The following is a 24,075-nucleotide window of genomic DNA, read 5'->3' on the forward strand; positions in this document are numbered from 1 at the left end:
AGGGGGGCAGGAGCATGCCAAGACGATGGGTCGGCCAGGATAGCTGGGCTTGTGGACCTTAGGAAGCAGGTAGAACCGGGCAGTACGGGTTTCCCAGACTATGAGACTGGAAGCTGTGGGTGGGAGATCTCCTAAGGTAATGAGATTCTGTATGGTCAGAGAGATGATGGTTTGGTGATGGGGGAGGGGTCATGGTTGAGGAGGAGTAGGAAGAGGTGTCCTCGAGTAGCGATTGGCTTCAACGGTGTAGAGGTCACTGCGCCAGGCTACCACTGTGCCCCCTTTATTTTCTGGCTTGATGGTGAGGTCGGGATTGGAGCAGAGGAATTGGGGGGCTGCGCGTTGTGAGGGTGAGACGTTGGAGTGGGGGATGGGGTAGATAGGTTGAGACGGTTAATGTCCCGACAGCAGTTGGAATTGAAGAGGTCGAGGGCAGGTAATGGGCGAGCACCGGGTGTCCAGGTGGATGGAGTGTCTTGGAGGCGGGCAAAGGGGTACTCAGAAGGTGGGCGGGAGTCCTGATTGTGAAAGTAAGCTGGGAGACTGAAGCGGCGGAACAAGTGTTCAAAGTCATGGTGTGTATTAAATTCATTGATGCGTGGGTGGTGGGGTATGAAGATGAGTCCTTTGCTGGGGACGGAGTGAGGGGGAGGTCAGGGGGAATGGTGAAAACCTGGCACGGCTAGGAGCTGGGACCTGGTGTGGGTGTGGAGCTGGGAAGTGGGGACAGAGCCAGTAACTGGAGTGGGTGTGGTGGTGTGGGTAATAGGGGTGGAATCATGAGCAGGGGTGGTGTTCCCCTCAGGGTTCTGGGGAGTGGGCATGGTGACAGTGGGATCTACGGGGGTCATGTCAGCAGAATGCAGGTGTGTGGCGTTGGTGGGGGTGGATGTGGTGGCGAGCATGGGGGTGCAGAAGTCACTGAGCATGTGACATCAGCTATGATGTGAGGGGCGGAAGTGATGTCACGTGTGGTGCATGAGGAATTGTGAGGTGCGGAAGTGGCTGTGGAAGCAGCCATGATAGGGGCGGAAGTGACGTCATCAATCAGCGTGGGGATGATGGCTGCACCAGCTGCATGGCTAATGGCGTCCGAGCAGTTCCAGAGGCCAGGGGAATCTACTGGAATGTTTGAGGAGTGCTGGTTATGGAGGTGGGTAGGCCAAGTTTCCCTGTATCCCATGCCTCCTTACTTTCTGAATGAGCCTACCATGGGTAACCTAATCAAATGCCTTGCTAAAATCCATGTCCACCACATCCACTGCTCTACCTTCATTAATGTGTTTTGTCATATCCTCAAAGAATTCAATAAGGTTTGTGAGGCATAACCTGCCCCTCTCAAAGCCATGTTGACTATCTCTAATCAAGCTATGTTTTTCCAAATAATCATAAATCCGGTCTCTCAGAATCCTCTCCAATGATTTTACCACCACCGACAACGTAAGAGTGACTGGTTTGTATTTCCCAGGGATTTCCCTATTCCCTTTCTTGAACAAGGGGATAATATTTGCCACCTTCCAACCATCTGGTATTACTCCAATGGACAGTAAGGATGCAGAGATCATTGCCTAAGGTGCAGCAATCTCTTCCCTTGTTTCCCATAGTAACTTTGGGTATGTCCCGTCTGACCCAGGGGACTTATCTATCCACATGTTTTGCAAAACTTCCTGCACATCCTCTTTCCTAACATCAACCTATTCGAGTGTATCAGTCTGTTTTATGCTGTCCTCACAAACGACAAGACCCCTCTCACTAGTGAATACTGAAGCTAGTGTATTCATTAAGGACCTCCCATATATCCTCCAACTCCAGGCGCAAGTTCCCTCCACCATCCCTGATCGACCCTACCCTCACACTGCCCATCCTCTTGTTCCTCACATAAGTGTAGAACGCTACCGGTAAGGTTTTCTCATGCCCTCTTCTAGCTCTTTTAAGTCCATTCTTCAGTTCCTTCCTGGCTACCTTGTAACCATACAGAGCCCTGTCTGATCCTTGCTTCCTCAACCTTAAGTAAACTTCCTTCATCCTCTTAACTAAATGTTCCACATCTCTTATCATCCAAGGTTCCTTCACCCTACCATTCCTTCCTTGCCTCAGTGGGACAAACCTATCCACACTCACAGCAAGTGCTCCCTCAACAACCTCATGTTTTTGTCATGCATTTACCTGAGAATATCTGTTCCCAATTTATGCTCCACAGTTCTTTCTTAATAGCATTGTGTTTCCTGCTCCTCCAATTAAATACTTTGCCATACCATCTGCTCCTATCCCTCTCCATGACTATAGTAAAGGTCATGGAATTGTGATCACTACCACAGAAATGCTCTCCTACTGAGAGATCTGACACCTGACCTGTTTCATTGCCAGCCACCAAATCCAATATGGCATCTCCTCTAGTCAGATTATCTACACATTGAATCAGGAATCCTTCCTGGACACACGCCCAACAAAGTCTGGCACCATCCAAACTTTTTGCACTGAGGAGGTTCCAGTCAATATTAGGGAAGTTGAAGTCACCCACGACAACAACCCTATTACTTCTGCACTTTACCAAAATTGCCTCCCAATGTGCTCCCCTGTATCTCTATTGCTACTATAGAAAACCCAATAAAGTGACTGCTCCTTTCCTGATTTCCACCCATAATGACTCAGTAGACAAACCCTCCTCGACAATCTCCCTTTTATACTGTTTGTACTATTTATACTATTATACTATTTGTGCTGTTATACTATTTGAGCTGTTATACTATTTGTGATTAGCAATGCCTCTCCCCCACCCCTTTTACCTCCCTCCCTATACCTTTTGGAACATCCAACAAACATTCCTGCGATATCCAAGTCTCCGTAAAGGCCACAACTTCATAGCTCCGAGTACCGATCCATCCTCTAAGTTCATCCCTACCTTATTTCTGACACTTCTTAAGTTACAATAGATACACTTCAACCCACTTAGTGCAACTTTGCAATATCAACTGTCTATCCTTACAGACTCTCTGCATGCTGTATTTGCCTATTCACCAGCTACCCCATCCGCTGATCCGTAGCTTTGGTTCCCATCCCTCTGCCAAACTAGTTTAACCCTCCCGAAGAGCTCTAGCAAACCTCCTGCCGAAGAAATTGGTGTCCCTCCAGTTCAGGTGCAACTTGTCCTCCTTGTACAGGTCCCACCTTCCCCAGAAGGTATCCCAATGATCCACATATCTGAAGCCTTCCCTCCTACACCAGTTCTGCAGCCACATCTTCAGCTACACTCGCTCTCTGTTCCTAGTCTCACTAGCCCGTGGCACTGGTTGCAATCCGGAGATTACTATTCTGCTCATCCTGCCTTTTAGTTTCCAACCTAACTCCCTATATTCACTTTCCAGGTCCTCATCCCTTTCCCTACCTTTGTCATTGGTATTGATGTGCACCGTGACTTCTGGTTACTCACCTCCCACTTAAGAATCCCATAGATTCAATATGAGCCATCCCTGACTCTGGCACCCAGTAGGGAACATACCATCCGGGAGTCTTGCTCGCAACCACAGAATCTCCTGTTTGTTCGTCTAACCATTGAATTTCCTATCACTATCGCTCTCCTATTTTCCCCCCTTCCCTCCTGAGCTACAGAGCCAGGCTCAGTGACAGAGACCTGCTGTTGTGGCTTTCCCCTGGTACGTCATCCCCCCCCAACAGTATCCAAAGCGGTATACTTCTTATTGAGGGGAATAGCCACAGATGATCCCTGCACTAACTACCTATTCCCTTTCCCTCACCTGATGGTCACCTAGCTACGTTTATCCTGTAACTTCAGTGTGACTACTTCTCTATTGCACCTCTCTACCTCCTCCTCAGCCTCCAGAGTAGCGGTTACATGATTGTCATTAGACTAGCCTTTTATTGATTTCAAATTATTGGCTATGGTGTGATTGAAATGCATGTCTTTAGAACAATAGCCTGGATTATTAGTCCAGTGATATTACCACCAACTCCTCAATTAACCAACTATGTGAAAGCATCCTGACTCTGACTGTCTGAATGGCTGTCTGACATGTCCAAGCCCTTGACTTGTATCAGAGGCTGTCCTTGACCTATTATGCAACTACCCATTAACTGAAGGTTATCTTTCTTGACTTGCCTGAGGCTGGCTGATGACCATGACAAGACTTTGTGACTGTGCTAAATGACAAGGCAAGTCAGAAGGCAGGGGCGGCACGGTAGCTCAGTGGTTAGCTTTGCAGCCTCACAGGGTCAAGGACCCGGTTCGATTCTGGCCTCGGGCAACAGTCTGTGTGGAGTTTGCACATTCTCCCAGTGTCTTTGTAGGTTTCATTCGGATGCTTCAGTTTCCTCCCACAATCCAAAGATGTGCAGGTCAGATGGATTTGCCCACAGTGTTAGGTACATTAGTCAGAGGGAAATGGGTCTGGGTGGGTTACTCTTCGGAGAGTTGGGGTGGACTTGTTGGGTCAAATGGCCTATTACCACACTTTGGGGAATCTAATCTAATCTTATCTAGTAACATGAGCCTGGTAACACCTAGCTGGCACGCATGAGCTGGGCCAAAGGAGCTGTGTCCATGCTGTATAACCTTGACTCTATGACTAGGGAATATCCATTTACTACTTTTCTTCCTCCCCTCCTGTATAGCTGAGTTACCTAGACTTGGCTGTGTCAGCATTCTCTTCAGGAGCAGTTGCCCTCACCAGGATCAAAATGGAAAACTGAATACCAAGCAAGATAGACTCAGGAGAATCCTGTGTTGTCTGCCTGGGTTAGCTGGATGGTCACTCATCTTCTCATTCTTTGTAGACTCCTAACTGTGGTGTGATCACTGTCCTAAACAGACTATCCATATCATTTTCTAGCTTGAGGAGGTACAACGGTGACTCCAGTTGTTTGAGCTCTGAAACCTGGCGCTCAAGCTTCTGTAGCTGGTGACATATCCTGCAGACGTGTTCATCCAGGACTTATGGTATGTTCATGACTTCCCGCATACTGTAAGGATATGCATTGCACTTGGACACTTGACCTTTGATACCGTAACTTTAAAGATTATTTATTGCAATTATGATAAGTAGCAAAGTGCCAAACATAACTTAACAGTTACTCACCAATCAACTTCTTTTCTGTTTCTAAAGTCAATTATTGAACGTTGAAAAAGTTAGAAAAAGAACGGAACACTTCCTTCCCTTCTTCACCACACTCCCGCAACAACTGTTTAAGCTAGTTGAACCGGTCCCTTACACTGGATGAAGAGGTAGCTTAGTTATGAAGGATACAAGTTACTGAAGAAGTTCATACTCACTGGAGATTGAAGGAAGAAGTCTACCCTGCTTATATACTTAATAATTCGGAGATGCCGGTGTTGGACTGGGGTGTACAAAGTTAAAAATCACACAACACCAGGTTATAGTCCAACAGGTTTAATTGGAAGCACAATAGCTTTCGGAGCTCCGAAAGCTAGTGTGCTTCCAATTAAACCTGTTGGACTATAACCTGGTGTTATGTGATTTTTAACTTTATATGCTTAATATATATTTAGAAGGTTTTGTGAACACGTGTTTGCTGTTTTTGCTTATCAAGATTGTGCCACAAAATGCAGTTTCACTGGGCTGGCATGCTAACGAATGAATAAGAGGTTTCCAACGAACAGCGACCTGACTGAGAGATTCTGAAATCATAGTATCAAAACTTTAATCTGCCCTCAGAAAACTGATTTTTTGCCACCTGCCCAGTTAGGTTCCTCCACCCAGCTTTCACCCCTGGGCAGGCCCAGAAAATTTTGACCATAGAGTAAGAGTTCTTTACAAAAATGGAGAAAATAAAATCAAACAGAAAGTCAACCAGTAACACGAGTGGATTTCATTTAAGCTACTTCAAGAGTACTATAGCCAGAGAACCAGGGACAGTTACACACTCAATTTCATCACTTCAGGGCGAAGCTGAACAATTCTATCCATCTGTAAAAATCACAAATTAGGTTTGTACTAGCATCACCCCACAGAGTTACAGCTATAACATCCTTAAGAATTGCTAGAATGTAAAGCAGACTTCTATGTATAAACATGAAAGCACTCAATCTGCTGCATAAAAACTTCATGTCAGTCAAAAAAGATTACACAAAACATAATAGCATAGTTTCACACATTTCTTCGAACTGTGGAATTCACTTAATAAAACAATGCCTTGTGTAGGAACATTCCCTCAGAGAAAAAAAATGGCTCAGGAAGCTTATTCTTTTCATGGAGAATATGCACTTTGATCAACTCTACTCAAAACATTTAACCTTCTGAGGAACGATTCTGCAAGGTTTTTTTTGTAAACCTAATGAGTTCATCAAGTAACATTTCAGAATACGCTCCTGATTTTAAATTGTGTGTTATCCATCTTGACTGGTTGATAAATTAAATTGCAAATCTGAAGTATAAATAATCCTTTTAAAATTCAAAGGTGAAGTTGAAGACTATTTGGAATTCTTAACAGTCAACTAGAAAACAATACAATAATGCTTGTCTCTGAGAAATCATCAGTTGGGAATAATACCTACATTTTTAGTGAGATATATTTACAGCTGCAACTTGTAGTATTCCTTATATATACAATCAACAAGTCTTTCAAATTCAAATAAAATATATAGATACTCCATTGTTTTCAAAATATCAGGATTTAACCATTCCATCTGAAATATTGAAAAAACTGAATCAATTCCTCAAAACAGAAAAACTGATGATAACAACAGTAATTCCAGCCAGTTGCAAAAATTTGTTGGCTGGAGATGATGTTTAAGGATACTTAGTTATGTTTGTTATTGGTATTGCAGGCATAAGCAGCTAGTAATACAATACTTCTCTTTAATCTTCCTTCAACAACTGCAGTAATTTCAAAATGGCTATCTGCTGCAGTTTGCCTTACATAGCTGGAACTGAATAATTATTTTTGTAAAAATATCTGGCTTGAGAAAGCTGAATGTTTATACGTTTAGGAGAAAGTGAGGGCTGCAGATGCTGGAGATCAGAGCTGAAAATGTGTTGCTGGAAAAGCGCAGCAGGTCAGGCAGCATCCAAGGAACAGGAGAATCGACGTTTCGGGCATAAGCTGACTGACCTGCTGCGCTTTTCCAGCAACACATTTTCAGCTCTGTTTATACGTTTAGACAACTACCTAGCAATCATTTATTATAATTTAAGGAAATCTGTTTCACTGCTAAACTAAGGGAAATCTCCTGTAAAGTCAAACCAAGATATGGTGCATTTAGGTGATTCACTAAATTATCTTGGGAAAAGTCTCCTTGTCACCAGAGCAGCCAAGAGTCTTATAGAGACTGACATCACCTTGTGAGGGTTTAAGAGTCAAAGTCTGGCTCTGTTGACATGATGGTACCAAAAGCCATCATCATTATCATTTATTTGTCTGATGCTGATATTAATGAGGCAACTATATTTAAAGGAACTGGAATCTATAAAAGATGGACAAATCTACATATTATCAAAGTCAAAGCGACAGTAATGTTAACCATAATATTTACAAATTTCTTAGTAAATCAGGTAAATCCCCAGATGTCTCAATCTTACCTAATAAACCGAAAAGCAAAATGGAACTTATTTGCACTCAGTCTGTCAAGAAACAATGTAGCTTATTCATTAATGCTTGCATTCTTATAGGATATTCCCAGCACAACAATTAACTAGAATAGAGAATATGAAAGCAGACATCTCAGCTATCTAGCTGTATAAACATTATTCTTTACTTTGTACTTTTTACTGATGAGTGCAAGGCAAAACGCTTTGACAAAATATGTACCTTTTCAGCAATGCTCAAATTGTCATTTGGCAGTACAGAACCTATGATAGATACCATGGCATTTTTCAAAGAAAAGCAGGAGCTCTCTGTCTCAGTATCTTGGCCAATATTTCAATTGTGTCAACATCAAAAAAAAGTCTTGTTTTTATACCAATTAGGTTATGAATTTTAAAAATCTCAACTGCAATAGTTGCACATTTATGTGCTGTGCATATACACAATGGGGTAGTGAACATAATTCAATATAACATAAACCAATTAAAATTCTATCTGCAGATCTGGTTCCTCTTGACGAGTTCCAGAAGTTAGAAAAAAAAGAACTTCTTAGAAATACAAAGTCACGAGGAAAGAAAGCTATCTCTACTAAAGTGAATCAAAATGTAACCTTCAGAGACCCTGTGAAAGATTCCGAGGCTAAAACATTAATTCTGAACAAGTAAGTCAGTCTTATACCACCCTACACTATTTACAATGATCTTTTACAATAGTTGCACTTGTTAATCTGGAATTCTGAGCAACATCCCTGTAATATTGTCTTTACGACTTACAACATCACTGCAAGTTAGGAGATTTCTTATGAATTCTATATTAATTAAAGTTATGTAGACAACATATATTTTTGAACATTATAGTATTTTAACAAAGTAAACTTGGACACACCACACCTTAAGGATGATATACAACATGCTCTCTTTGTTACAGTTGATGTCATCATTGATTTTGAATTTCAAAATTTCTTTGGTATTTCACAACCGAGCATATTGATAATTTTAATATAAATACACGTTGTCATGGAACTCTAGTATTCATCTTGTTGTTAATATCAAATTATTATAATCGCCATCTGTGACAATGACAAGGAAGTTTGTGACTGATTACAATGGCAGCAATTTGTTTTAGTCACACCATGAGGCTTATCGCACCTTACTTGTCTGGTATCAGATCTTGATGTTTTAAAAAGTTGCTTATGCAAAATAAAGCATGACTTAAAAATTAAATATGGGCAAATATTTACTTCTAGTCTCACTTGCACCGTGGCTGGAATTCTAGGACAATGGGGGGAGTGAGGGAAATTTGTCAATGGGTTTGAAAATGGAGTGAGGTGGGAACAAAAAAACACACAAATAGGAGGGCCCTCCTGAGCCTGCTTGGAGGCTGCCAGGGTCCAGGGTTTACATGACAGTTTTCCTACAGGCAGAACCCCCTCCCATTGTCTTCATCTGCAAGTCATCATGACTGAGTTTTGACCTGATGGGAAGGTTTTTAACCTCAACTGGGTGAGAGTCAAGACTAAGATGACATCTCAGTTTATTCAAAACTCAACAACTGTGAAGCTGTGATCCACACAGCAAGAAGCATACAGTCTACCCAAAACCCTTTCAACTCAGCATTCAAAGACTTGATTGTTCAATCAGTATCTACAAAGTGAAAATCCTCTGGGTTTCCTGTCCTGTGTAAATAAATACACCTTTAGTTATTTTTATTGATAAAGAGACTTTTGAAATTGTTGAATGCGTGCTACCCTCACTCCCAGCTACCTTTCTCATAAGGACACTACTGAAGAGGATGGCCAGTTTAGAATCAGCAGAAGATTGCCAGCACAGTCATCCAAAGATGGCGCGACTTGGGCTTCAACAGATCTCCATTTGAGGACATATTCTTTAGGCTATAATGTCTTGTTTTCACCACCCTTCCAGTGACAGTGAGACTTGGAACACTTCAGAAGTACACCTTGGATGCTAGAGAATTCCCACTGGTAGTGTCTATGCAAGATACACAAGATCATGTTGGGGATTGCTGGTATTGCTCTCGGGATATGGGTTCAGGTCCAACCAGAGCAACTGTTGGAATTTAAATTTGATCAATTTGTTCAGTTTATTAATGAAATTGAAGGCTAGACTCAATAATGGTGCAATGAAACTATCCCTGATTGTTATTATATGATTGTTATTGTCACTATTATCCTATAGGAAATGATTTTTTTTCATTAAATGGAGTGGCTATATGTGAGGCCAGACCCAGAGCACCAATCAGAACATTTTTATCTAAGTGTCCTTTATGATAGATTCCTGATATTTCCCTGCTGATATAAGTCTGATAGGTCGATAGTTCCGTGTTTTCCTGTTTCTTCCCCTGCCCCTTTCTTAAATAGTGGGGTGACATTTGCAAGCATAAAGCCTAATTTGCCTTCATAATAGCCGAACAAGGCATCCAGTTTTTCTGACTAATGACAGAAAAGTCCAAAGAGGAATAAAACTGGATGGTCATCTGACAAGGACCAAGGTCCATAATCTCAAAAAGGACATTAAACAAAAACTGACAAAGGAAATTAAGCTTGTTCAAGACTAAAACAAAAGGCTGAAAAATGACCAGAATTAGTAATAAATCTGAGAATGAGGAAATCTTTGGAATACAGCAAAGAAGATTCTAAAAAGTGATAAAGAAAGATAGATTATGAATGCAATCGAGCAAAAGCATAAAAATGGGCTGTAAAACCTTCTAAAGTTATATCAGAAAGAAATTCTGGCAAAGATGAACGTTATAAAGGGGAATTTGATTTGATTTGATTTGATTTATCGTTTTCACATGTATCTAAGTACAATTGAAATTATACTGTGTGCTGTACAGGAAGATCATAACATACAAGGACATACAAACCATAGGGTGTTTTGACACAGCAACACATACAACATTACAGCTGCATAGAAGGTGTATAAAAACAATATCAATATTAATTTTGAAATTAGAGAGATCCTTTCAGCAGTCTAATAGTAGCAGGGAAGAAGCTGTTTTTGAACCTATTGTTACATATGTTTACCTTCTGCATGATTGAAGAGATTGGAAGAGAGAAATGGAAGAGAAACTAAACAATTACTTTGTTTCTGTTTTCACTAAGTGAGATACATTAAATCTCTTAGAATTAGAGATCCAAGTTATGAGGGAGAATAAGGAATTGAATGAAGTAAATTAGTTAGAACGTTTGACTTGTCAAGTTAATAAATTTGATAGGTCCCTGGGATCTGATAATCTACTTCCCAGAGTGTTGAAGGAAATGGCTATACAGATAGTCAATACTCTAGAGATTATCTTCCAAAACACTCCATAGATTTTGGAATAATTCTTGCAGTTTGGATGCTTGCAAATGCCACCCCACTATTTAAGAAAGAGGCAGGGGAAAACATGAAAACAGGGAACTATAGACCTAAAAGACTTACATCAGCAGGGAAAATTCTGGAACCTATCATTAAGGACACTTAGATAAAAATGTTCTGATTGGGCTAGTATGGATTTGCAAATGGAAAACCATGTTTGGCAAACGTGGAGTTCTTTGAGTAGGTTACTAACAAAATTGATAAAGGGAGTTGAAGAATTAATGTATTTGGATTTACAGAAGACTTTTGATAAGGTTCCCCACAGGAGCTGGGTTAGCCAAATTAAAGTACATGGTTGAGTAGGTAATGTACTTGGAGGAGAAAGTGAGGACTGCAGATGCTGGAGATCAGAGCTGAAAATATGTTGCTGGAAAAGCGCAGCAGGTCAGGCAGCATCCAAGGAGCAGGAGAATCGACGTTTCAGGCATGAGCCCTTCTTCAGGACATGTACTTGCATGGACTAAGGATTAGCTAATATCCAAAAATAGAGAGTAGGAATAAAGGGATCATTTTCATGTTAGCAAACTGTGACTAGTGAGGTACCGCAAGGATTAATGCTTGGGATCCAATTGTTCATAATATATATCAGTGATTTGGAGCTGGGGACCAAATGCAATATTTCCAGACTTATACCTAAGCAAGAAAGTGAATTGTGAGGAAGATGTAAAATGTTTTCACAGGATTTATGCAAGAATAGTAATTGTGTAATTACAGAGCAGATGAAATATAATGTAAAATGTGAGGTTATAAACTTTGGAAGGAAGAGAAGATATGCAGAGTATTTCTAAAATGGTAAAAGATTCAAAAGTGTAGATGTGCAAAGGGACTTGGGTGTGTTTGTTAATATAGTCATAGTCATAGAGGCATAGAGATGTACAGAATGGAAACAAACCCTTCAGTCCAACCTGTCCATGCTGACCAGTTATCCCAACCCAATCTAGTCCCACCTGCAAGCACCCGGCCCATATCCCTCCAAACCCTTCCTATTCATATACACACCCAAATTCCTTTTAAATGTTGCAATTGTACCATCCTCCACCACTTCCTCTGCAGCTGAAAGCTAACACACAATTTCATTACATCAATAAGAAAGCTAATGAAATGTTAGCCTTTATCGCAAAAGGATTTGATTACAGAAGTAGCGAAGTTTTGCTTCCATTGTATAGGAGTTTGGTTAGACTAGATTTGAAGTACTGTGTGCAGTTGTAATCTCAAAGGTATTATTGTGATAGGGATAGTGCGTAAAAGGTTGACTAGACTTGTCCTGGGATAGTGGGACTCTCTTATGATGATAAATTTGGCAAACTGCACATGTAATCTCTAAAATGTTTGAAGAATAAGATGATCTAATTAAAACATGCACAACACTTAAAAGGATAGTCAGGGTGGATGCATTCTGATTGAGAGTCTAGAACCAGGAGGCATAACTTAACCATAAGGGGGATGCCATTTAGGACTGAAATGAGGAGAAATGTTTTTACTCAGAGGGTAGATTTTGTTTTACGAATTTAAACTTTAACTATAGAGTACGTGTGTAGGGTATAGAGTCATTGAGTCATAGAGTCATAGAGATGTACAGAATGGAAACAAACCCTTCAGTCCAACCTGTCCATGCTGACCAGTTATCCCAACCCAATCTAGTCCCACCTGCAAGCACCCGGCCCATATCCCTCCAAACCCTTCCTATTCATATACCCACCCAAATTCCTTTTAAATGTTGCAATTGTACCAGCCTCCACCACTTCCTCTGGCAGCTGAAAGCTAACACGCAATTTCATTACATCAATAAGAAAGCTAATGAAATGTTAGCCTTTATCGCAAAAGGATTTGATTACAGAAGTAGCGAAGTTTTGCTTCCATTGTATGGGAGTTTGGTTAGACTAGATTTGAAGTACTGTGTGCAGTTGTAATCTCGAAGGTATTATTGTGATAGGGATAGTGCGTAAAAGGTTGACTAGACTTGTCCTGGGATAGTGGGACTCTCTTATGATGATAAATTTGGCAAACTGCACATGTAATCTCTAAAATGTTTGAAGAATAAGATGATCTAATTAAAACATGCACAACACTTAAAAGGATAGTCAGGGTGGATGCATTCTGAAACGTTGCCCCTCAGATCTCTTTTATATCTTTCCCCTCTCACCCTAAACCTATGTCCTCTAGTTCTGGACTCCCCAACCCCAGGGAAAGACTTTGTCTATTTATCCTATCCATGCCCCTCATAATTTTGTAAACCTCTATAAGGTCACCCCTCAGCCTCCGACGCTCCAGGAAAAACAGCCCCAGCCTCTTCAGCCTCTCCCTGTAGCTCAGATCCTACAACCCTGGCAACATCCTTGTAAATCTTTTCTGAACCCTTTCAATTTTGTCCTATAATAGTAGTGCCTAAGGGAAAGACAACGGAATGAGGACATGCCACAACCCAAAGGACTAGCCACGCTACCATATATCAAGAACATTTCTGAACTGACAGCCAGACTACTACGACCACTAGGACTCATAACAGCACACAACCAACAGCCACTCTCAGACAACAACTCACCAGGACAAAGGACCTGATACCCAGCATGAGCAAAACCAACGTAGTGTACAAAATCCCATGCAAGGACTGCATAAAACACTACATAGGACAAACAGGAAGACAGCTAACGATCTGTATCCATGAACACCAACTAGCCACGAAACGACATGACCAGCTATCCTTAGTAGCCACACACGCAGATGACAAGCAACATGAGTTCGACTGGGACAACACTACTATTATAGGACAAGCCAAACAGAGAACAACCAGGGAATTCCTAGAGGCATGGCACTCATCCACAGATTTTATCAACAAACACATCGACCTGGACCCAATATACCGGCCGCTGCAGTGGACAGCTGGAACTGACAACCAGAAGCGGCAGAGACAAACCACTATAAATGCTGGAGGAAACATTACAGAAGCACTTCACAGGAGGCTCCCAAGCACTGAGGATGTCACCTAAACAGGGGACGAAACGTCTGCGACACAAATTCCCAGCTCGGCGAACAGAACCACAACAGCAATCCTCTTTCCTGGTAGGGATCACTACTGTGTTAGTGTAAAAAGCACCTGGTAACCTAAAGAGAAGGGGCACTTGTTGGAAACAAGGTGTAGTTTATTGCATGATAGCAACTAAGTACAAGCTGCTCTCCTACCTGGGTACATGTGGCAGCATCATATTGGACAATAATTAATGTACTCCTCAGTATTCACCCTTAAAGACTTTTACATCCTAATGCAACAGCTTCTCTCAAGCTTTTTTCCCATTCACATTATAAGTTTTTGATGATTATGTATGCCACTACCCTATCTTCTCAGTGTGTTTTGAAATTGTGTTTTGAACTTGGATCATTGGTAGACTCTGGGTTGACGTTTGTTGACTATGATTCTGTTCTCAACAGTATGAGGACTGTAAGTCCCTTAAATCTGGAGGATCTCTTATTTCTTGGATTTCCTTCACCGAAGGTATGTTTTCTCAGTTGGCAAACAAGCAATTGCTCGATTGTATGGAATTGTTTCTTGACTGTGTCCTGAATCTACGGACATTGGTCATCCCATCTTAGCAGTGGTTTCCATGGGGCTATAGCAATTAAGTTAGGTAGACTTTTATTCTCATTCTGCAGATAAATATGTGTTGAAGTGTGTAGATTCTTTACTTCAACTTGTTACTTAGGTTGAATACTTTCATTTGCCCATAGCAATTAGCTTATTGAAGAAATCAACATGCTCAGTTCTTCAGTCATAATAATTGAGAATTGCTTTCAAACTCAACATGATCTTTGTCCCTGGTACTCATGATTCTTCCTGGAAAAATGCAAGAATAAAATGTTCTACTTGAACTTGGATTTTCTCAGTATTTGGCATCAAGCTCAAGTTGGTCATCACTGTATACTCACCAAGCATTATTGCAGCCTGAATTATATCAGTTGAGCATTCATCAAGAAGTATACTGCTTATTAGCATGATCTCATCATTTGCATTTTCTTAAAATTTGCAGTTTCTTGCAATCCAAACATTCATCTACGTTCACAGGAGTTGAAAACATTTATGCCAATTCTGTATAATCACAGGTTTCCACTGTTGACGGTGTGAAACAAATTTCTTATGCCAACATACCTCATCTCAACAGATTCTGCCTTCAATTTGGGTTCCACCATGAGTCTAGGAAGCCCTATGAAATCTTTTATACTGGTTCTCTGACCAGTTGTTCTTTAATAGGCTGTGCCTTGTGTTCATAAATGCATAGTCTTTAAAATAATTATGTGAAGGAAGCAGGAAGCGATAGAAGGATTTGAAAAAAATTTGGGTTGCTGAGGTATTGCAATGTTATCATGTTATATTCCTTGGAATGGAAAAGTCAAAAATTGAAAAAAAAACAAAACATGCTGGAGAAACTCAGTAGGTTTGGGAACATTTGTGACAAGAGAAACAGGGTTGATATTTCAAGTCCAATGATTTCTTCAGAATTGAAAGGGGCTGGAGAATAATGGTATTTATGCTGTTGACAAAGGAAGAGGAGAAATGAGTGGAATGGTGAGAGATCCTAGAACAAAGAAAAAAGAAGTGCTAAGTGTAGTAAAGGAGAGATGAAGATATGAAATAAATGTGAAATACTTTTGAAGAATAGAAAATAGGTCAGCTCTGCAGAGATAAAACTAATGGCATCAAAACTCTTATGGAATGCGGGGGGTGTGGAGGAAGTATAATGAAAATGGAGAACAGCTCTGACCTTGTTGAACTCAATGCTGAATCAGAAAGCCTGCCAAGTGCCCAGGTGAAAAATTAGGTACTATTTCTCCAGCTTGCTGGAACACTGTAGCAGGTCTAGGATGGAAGTGTTAGCATGAGAACAAGATGGTATATTGAAATGGCAAGCAAGAAGATCAGGGCCATTCTTATTGACAGAGTGGAGATTTTCTGCAAAGTGGTCATCCAGTCTGCATCCAATCTTGCCAATGTAGAGGAGACGGCATCATGAGCACATTTTGTGCAATTTTATCTATTCACACTCAAGGATCCACTGAAATGACTGTATCTGCATTGGTAGAGAGTGTGCTTGTCTGAACTTGTACTGTCATATTTTTATCTTATTATGTTGTGGAGGATGATCTCGAAGCATTGACATCGGGGAAACACAAGCGGTCATGTGAATTACTCTTTGAGAACAGAGATTCTGCATGCTATCAGACAGTGTGTAGGGAAATGCAGCCCTTTCAATGAAAGGTTAGCATTCTCTACTTCTGATCTCCCTCCAGGAGTCCTTTGTTGCCCTGTCCCACATTTCATTAAAAACTTTGATGATTTCCCTGCCTCCCTCTTCCATGGTGGAAGTAGCTCACAGGCACTGAATTTTTCCTCCTGCCTGGGAACTTTGTGGGTATTATATACCCATTTCTCCTGCAAAAAAACAAAATTAAGCTGCACATCTTCATTAAAAGCTATGTTTTTTTAGTATCGGCAGGTCCTCAGAGACACTGTAGCTCTGAGCCATTCTGAGGAATCAGTCAATAGCCCAGGCAAAGGATGTGGATGCAGGTTTGCTCGCTGAGCTGGAAGGTTTGATTTCAGATGTTTCGTCACCATACAAGGTAACATCATCAGTGAGCCTCCGAATGAAACACTGGTAGTATGGCCCACTTTCTATTTATGTCTTTAGGTTTCCTTGTAGTGACATCATTTCCTATGGTGACGTTATTTCCTGTTCTTTTTCTTAGGGGATGGTATCCAAGTCAATGTGTTTGTTGATAGAATTCTGGTTTGAATGCCATACTTCTAGGAATTCTCGTGCGTGTCTCTGTTTGGCTTGTCCTAGGATGGATGTGTTGTCCCAGTCAAAATGGTGTCCTTCAGAACCACACTGAATATCAGTAAAATGTGATGTCGGAGTACAGGGGACAGGAGGAAAGCTAGAGGTGAAGTGCAATGTGATGGGACTGCACATTGGGGGGATGGGTGGAAATTACTTTTTGTGATAGTGCAAGACAAATAGGATGTGGAGGCTGGTGTGCACTGTGAATTGCATTCTTTGTCACCACTTGTTGTTCACTAGACATTAGCTACAGCTGAAAATTGGCTGGGATAATATCCAGGATGGGCAAGGCAAGTGTTAATTTGATGAGCAAAACCACATGATCCATGTTTGCTGGATGCTAAGGCATTGAAAGGGAAAATCTATTAAATGTGCACTTGCAAACTCCAGCTATATTTAATTTGCTATAATTTCATCCTCCATTGGTAATGCATACAGAGTGAATGTGTTTAAGAGTTTAAGTGCTGGGAAATGGCAATTTGCATCATGCCAATGACCCTTGAAAATTGAACACTGGCATGTTGCAAAAGTTAGCAGCATTGACTTAAAGAATAGCAAATGCTGGCCAAAAGCATCATGTAACTTGGGAAACTTGCAAGGATACAATGGAAGATGGAGATTATCGCTTCACCAATTGTCACGTTATGTCTAGTTAGACTTATCTGGGCATGCTCCATTACAGTCTATCATCCTGGTATATTCTGCTGTGTATAATTGGAACAAGCAATGAGGCATTGTGCTGGATACAGACAAACTGGGAGAACAGGAACAGCTTTTCCAGGCGGACGACGAGAACTTTGGGAAGGAGGAAACTTTCCTAATGCATGACAGGGCTCAGCCTTGTTGGTGCTACAAGCCAGACAAGAGCTGATTGACTCCCAGTTCCATTAGCTGCAAGTTTTATGGAATGTAAAACAGACTATTATGGAATGTAAAATAGTCATTGGTCATCGTGCCAGCATCTGGTTTGCACTGTGGGGCAAACTGCAGTCTCTATTCATTTTATTGTGTTTGCTTTGTTTGGCTATAAATAAAAACTATCTTTCCCTTATCCAATTGCTTGGCTGTATATAATGTTTCCCTAAAAAGCAATGATAATATGTGTCTGTATACTGGGGACAGCATAGCAGTGATTAAGAGAGACTGTTTAAATGGGATGTAGCTAAGGACAGCCAAACTGTATAGCCTGGTGGTTAAATAGCAATTAGGTTGCGAGTATGGGGTTAGATCTGAGAGGCAATGTCAGCCATGTAGGCTATGTGCTGTGAGTCGTGTGGCTTAGTAGCCACTATGCCGTTATGTTGCCAGTGAGGGGCAATGCCTTGAAGGGCTTATGCCCGAAATGTTGATTCTCCTGCTCCTCGGATGCTGCCTGACCAGCTGTGCTTTTCCAGGGCTACACTCTCATCTCCAGCATCTGCAGTACTCACTTTCTCCTCAGAATTGACACTTAACCAAACCAACCTGAGATTCAGCTCCTGTTTCCTGGGTTTTCTATTGAACATCCTCCACGAGTGCTGCAAATATATCCCAGAAGGCTTTCTCATCTTTGGGACCTATGTTTGGCAAAGAAAGTACTTTTCAAAGTTTTTGTACATGACATCAGTGTGTTTGGTAAGGCTAGCATTTGTTGCAAATGCTTAATTGTCCTTTAATGGATTGACCCTTTAGGTCATTTTAGAGGACAATTAAAAGTCAACCACATTGTTATGGGTCCGAAGTTGCACGTAGCCTAAATCAGGTAAAGACAACGGATATCTTTCCCTAAAGCATATTTGGGAATCAGGGACACAATGGTTAATGGTTGCCATTAGACTTACATTTAATTCCAGATATTTATTGGTAAATAATTTCAATTCATTTTACCATCGGTCTTGATGCCATGTACCTAGAACATTAACATTACTACCATGCCATTACCTCTCCATTGTGCATGGAAGGCTGCAGCGCCTTTATCATCGACAAGCCACAAGTTGGTGTGACATTCTTCTCTGAATGGATCAGTCAGACCTGAATTTTGGAGTATTAATGCCTTTACATTCAGTTAAAGTCATAGTTTAAGGATAAGGACTTAGGACTGAGATGAGGAAAAGTTTCTTTACCCAGAAAGTGGTGAGCTTATAGAATTCTCTGCCACAGAAAGTGGTCAAGGCCAAAACATTGACTGTTTTGAAGAAGAAGTTAGATATAATTCTTAGGATTAAAGGCATCAAATGGTGTGGGGAGAAAGCAGGAACAACAGGCTCGAAGGCGCGAATGGCCTAATCTTGACCTACTTTCCATGTTTTTATGACTTCTAGAAAATCTTATAGTGATGTATACAATATTTAAGTGCTATTCAAACAATCTATCTGTAGGGAATGTCATAGCTCTGACAGACTTTGGAAGTCTATTTAAGTGTACCAGTAAGCTATCAGTATAACAACAAATTTAAAAATCTCCTACTCTGGGTACTATTAAAATCAAAACCACTTGAACATTATACAATAAACAAGATTGTTAAAGGGACAATGATGATTTTTAGTCGGGTGATATGCTTTTCCTGTCAGGTGTGAGAGATCAGGGAGAATTTGAATGTTCCTGGAGACTATGTCTGCAGGAACTGTGTTTGGTTGTAAATCCTATTGGACCACATGGATCAGTTAGAGCGGCATTAGAAGCAATGACAAGTTTACAAGATCAAGGGTATGTGATGGAAGGCACTTTCAGGCAGATGGAGACACCACAGCTACAATCAGGCAGATAGTTAGCCGCTAGGAATGGTAGGAGAGGTGGCTAGGTAGTGCAGGACTCTTCTGTGGCTGTACCCATCTCAAACAGAGATGCCGTTTTACATATTATAAGGGGAAATTGGCCTCACAGGGGAGTGTAGCACTGACAACCAGGTTTCTGTTACCATGACTGGTTCTACTATAATGACGGATATGTCAGGATCCAAGTGATCAATTGCACTAGGGAACTCTCTCATCTGGACCACAGACAGATAGTTCTGCAGCCATCTGCAAGACATCAGGATGGTGTGTTGCCTCCATGGTGCCAAGAACAAGGATGTCTCGGACAGGGTGCAGAATATTCTGAAAGGAGGTTGTGGTGCATGTTGGTACCAATGGCATAATTAGGGAAAGGGATGAGATTATGCAGAGAGAACAAAGGAAACTAGGCAGGAGGTTAAAAAGTAAGTCTTCAAGGGCAGTAATACCTGGACTACCAGTGAGAGTAGAAATAGGAGGATAGAGCAGATGAATGCAAGGCTGAGCAGCCTTTGCGGGAGCTAGGATTCACATTTTTGGACCTTTGTGATCTCTTCATGGGTAGAAATGACCTATACAAGAGGGATGAATTCCACCTGAATTGGAAAAAGACCAATAACCTTGCAGGATAATTTGCTCATGCTACTCAGAAGGCTTTAAACTAGTAAGGGGTGGAGACTGGGGAGAGCGGGTTGTAGTTGGTGGGAACCAAAGTGTTCGTGAGAAAAGAGAAAAGACTAAGGCTGATATAGTAGATAAGGGGAGCAAGTCAAATTGTCAAAGTTAAAATCACACACCAAGATATAGGTTTATTTGTTTATATAAATTTATATAACGAGTTTATATAAGCTTTCGGTGTTCTGCTCCTTAATCAGGTAGCTAGTGGGGCAGGATCATAGGACACAGGATTTATAGTAAAAGATCAAAATATCATACAAAGGTTGTATTGAATAAACCTAGATTGCTATTAAGTCTTTAATCACTTAGAATGTGATTATGGTTGCAGGTCTCAATTCATGAATATGCAAATCCCAGAACTCTACAAATGCAAATTCACCCTAAAGACTTATATGTTTGCATTTGAGGGAGAGAGGGAGTGTGCGTGAGTGTGACAGAGTAAAACAGAGTATATGCCTGTGGGCCACACACTCACACATTCTCTCCCTTTCTCTCTCTCTCACACACACACACATGTGTGTGCGTGCTTATAAGTCTATGGGGTGAATTTGTATTTGCAGACACTTTGATCTTTTACTATAAATTTGGTGTCCTATGAACACATCCCAATTGTTACCCAATGAAGGAGCAGCACTCTGAAAGCTTTTACTACCAGATAAACCTGGTGTTGTGTGATTTTTAGCTTTGTCCACCCCAGTTCAACACCGGCACCTCCGCATCAAATTATCAAGGCTGACATGAGCTTGGCAGAGAACGAGGTAAGATTGGTAAACTGCATTCACTTCACTACATGAGGCCTGACAAGTAAGGTAGATGAACTTTGGGCATGGTTGGGAAAATGAGACTTGGATATCAGCTTTTACAGAAACATGATTGAGAGATGGATATGACTGAAAAATATGTTGCTGGAAAAGCGCAGCAGGTCAGGCAGCATCCAAGGAGCAGGAGAATTGACGTTTCGGGCTTAAGCCCTTCTTCAGGAATGAGGAAGGTGTGCCAAGCAGGCTAAGATAAAAGGTAGGGAGGAGGGACTTGGGACCTCCAGCATCTGCAGTCCTCACTTTCTCCTAGATGGATATGACTGCCAGCTTAATGTTCTGAGATATAGATGCTATAGGAAGGATAGAAACAGAGGCAAAAGAGAAGAGGAAGTGGTGTTTTTAGTGAGGAGTAACATTACAGCTGTACTTGAGGAGTGCATTCCTGGGAGATCATCCAGTGAAGTTATATGGGAGGAACCGAGAAATAAGAAAGGAATGACCACTTTGTTGGAATTTTATATTAGGCCCCCCCAATAGTCTTTGGGAAATTGAGGAGCTACTATGTAAGGAGATCTCAGATATCTGTAAGAATAATAGGATTGAAATAGTAGACAATATTAATATTCCAAAAATAGACTTGGGTTGTCAGAGTGTTAAAGGATTGGACGGAGAGGAATTTGTTACATGCGTACAAGAAAAGTTCCATATTCAATATGTGGATTTACGTACTGCAGAAGGAGCAATACCTGGCCTGGAAATAAGGTAGGGCAAGTGACTGAGGTGTCAGTGGCAGAGCACTTTGGGGCAAGTGATCATAATGGTTTTTAAAGTTGTTACGGAAAAGGATAGAACTGATCAAAAAATTAAAGTTCTAAATTGGATTAAGGCCAATTTTGAACGTATGGGATGGGAGTTGTCAAAAGTTGATTGAGAGAGGCTGTTCAGAGGTAAAGGGATGGTTGGGGAAATGGGAAGCCTTTAAAAATGAGATAACAAGTTCAGAGACAGTATGATCCAGTTACTGTGAAAGGCAAGGCTGGTGGGTGCTGGAGGACTAGAGAAATTGAAGCTCTGATCAAGAAAAGGTGGCATATGTCAGGTACAGACAGCTGGCATTGAGTGAATCCATACAGGAGTATAAGGGCAGTAGGATTATACTTAAGAGGAAAATCAGGAAGGCAAAATGAGATAGTTTTGGCAAGTAGATTAAGGATAATCCAAAGAGATGCTATAAATAAATTAAGGGCAAAAGAGTGACTAGGGGAGAATAAGGCCCCTTAAAGATCAACATGGCCACTATGTGTGGAATCGCAGGAAATGGGTGAGATAATAAATAAATATTTTGTGTCAGTATTTGCTGTAAAGAAGGACATAGAAGATAGGGAACTTAGGGAAATAAATAGTGATGTCTTGAAAAGAGTTCATATTACAAACCAGGAAGTGCTGGAGGTCTTAAAATGCATCAAGGTAGATAATCCTCGGGACTTAATAAGTATTTCCCAGAACTTTATGGGAAGCTAGGGAAGAGATTGCTGGGCCACCTGCTGAGATAGTTGGTCTGAGGAAGGGTAACTGGACCTGAAACTCTGCTTTCACTCTCTCTTCACAGATGTTGCCACGCCCTGCTGAGTTTCTCCAGTATTTTCTCTCCTTGTTTCTGACCTCCAGCATCCACAGCTTTTTGCTTTATCTTAAGAAAAGGCCATGCTTTTGTCTTCTGGCCTGGCACTGAGTGAGCTTGTATATCGCCAAATCTTGCGCACATAGGGAAGGAAAGTCCCAGGATTCATATCTGGCCTAGGGCTAAGTTAGCTCGGATCAAGGCCAGATCTCAACCCAGTCTGGGTGCTGAGGGAAGGAAAGACCCAGGCTTCATATCTGGTCTAGTGCTGAGTTAACTGGGATTGAGGCCAGATCTCAACCCAGAGTGGGTGCTGAGAGAAGGAAAGACCCAGGCTTCATTTCCGGCCTAGTGCTGAGTTAGCTCAGATCAAGGCCAGATTTCAATCCAGTATGTGTGCCGAGAGAAGGAAAGAACCAGGCGTCATTTCCAGCTTAATGCTGAGTTAGCTGGGATCGAGGCCAGATCTCAACCCAGAGTGGGTGCCAAGAGAAGGAAAGACCCGGGCTTTATTTCTGACCTAGTGCTGAGTTAGCTCGGATAGAGGTCGGATCTCAACTCAGTCCTGGTGCTAAGAGAAGGAAAGACCCAAGCTTCATTTCCAGCCTAGTGTTGAGTTAGCTCAGATCAAGGCCAGATCTCAACCCAGCATGGGTGCCAAGAGAAGGAGAGACCCAAGCTTCATTTCCAGCCCAGTGCTAATTGACCTGGCTCTGACACCCAGACTGGTACTGAGTGCTGCACTTACAGAGAAGGCAAGATCCAGGTTCTGTGAGGGGGGCGGGCATGTATAGGGTGAATAGCTAAGGTCTTTATCCCGGGATGTGGGAGCCTGGAACTTAAAGGCTTATGTTTATGGTGAGAGGGGAAAGATTTAAAAGGGACCTAAGGGGCAACCTTTTCACACAGAGAGTGGTGCATGTATGAAATGAGCTGCCAGAGGAAGTATTGGAGGCTGATACAATTACAGCATTTAACAGGCATCTGGATGAGTACATGAATAGGAAGGGTTTAGAGAGATATAGGCCAAGTGATGGCAAATGGGACTAGATTAATTTAGGATATCTGGTAGGCATGGATGAGTTGGGCTGAAGGGCCTGTTTCTGTGCTGTGTGACTCTATGACATTTGTATCATCACAGCCACAGGTGAGGTGCCGGATGACTGGAGGTTGGTGAACAGTGAGCCGTACATCAGTGGTGGGCAAGTTGTTGGAAGGGATTGTGAGAGACAGGATTCAATGTACTTGGAAAGGCAGGGACTGATTCGGGATAGTCAACATGGATTTGTGCGTGGGAAATCACGTCTCACTAACTTCATTGAAGAAGTGACAAAGAGTTTTGATGAAGGCAGAGTGGTACTGTTGTCTATATGGATTTCAGAAAAGTGTTCAACAAAGTTCTGAATGGTAGACTAGTTAGTAAGCTTAGATCACATAGGATCCAAAGAAAGCTAGTCAATTTGATACAAAATTGGCTTGAAGGTGGGAGAGAAAGGG

General features: G+C 41.5%; 1 protein-coding gene across 1 annotated transcript in view; it reads left to right on the forward strand.

Annotated features, from left to right (window-relative positions):
- c29h7orf57 (chromosome 29 C7orf57 homolog) overlaps window positions 1-24,075 on the forward strand; it is a 142,659-nt gene that overhangs the window by 107,331 nt on the left and 11,253 nt on the right. The window contains exon 8 of the mRNA XM_043718963.1: window positions 8,059-8,218. Within this exon, the coding sequence (XP_043574898.1) occupies window positions 8,059-8,218 (160 nt within the window). The remainder of the gene's footprint in view (window positions 1-8,058; window positions 8,219-24,075) is intronic.

This window comes from Chiloscyllium plagiosum, chromosome 29 (assembly GCF_004010195.1).
Source record: "Chiloscyllium plagiosum isolate BGI_BamShark_2017 chromosome 29, ASM401019v2, whole genome shotgun sequence".
NCBI lineage: Eukaryota > Metazoa > Chordata > Chondrichthyes > Orectolobiformes > Hemiscylliidae > Chiloscyllium > Chiloscyllium plagiosum.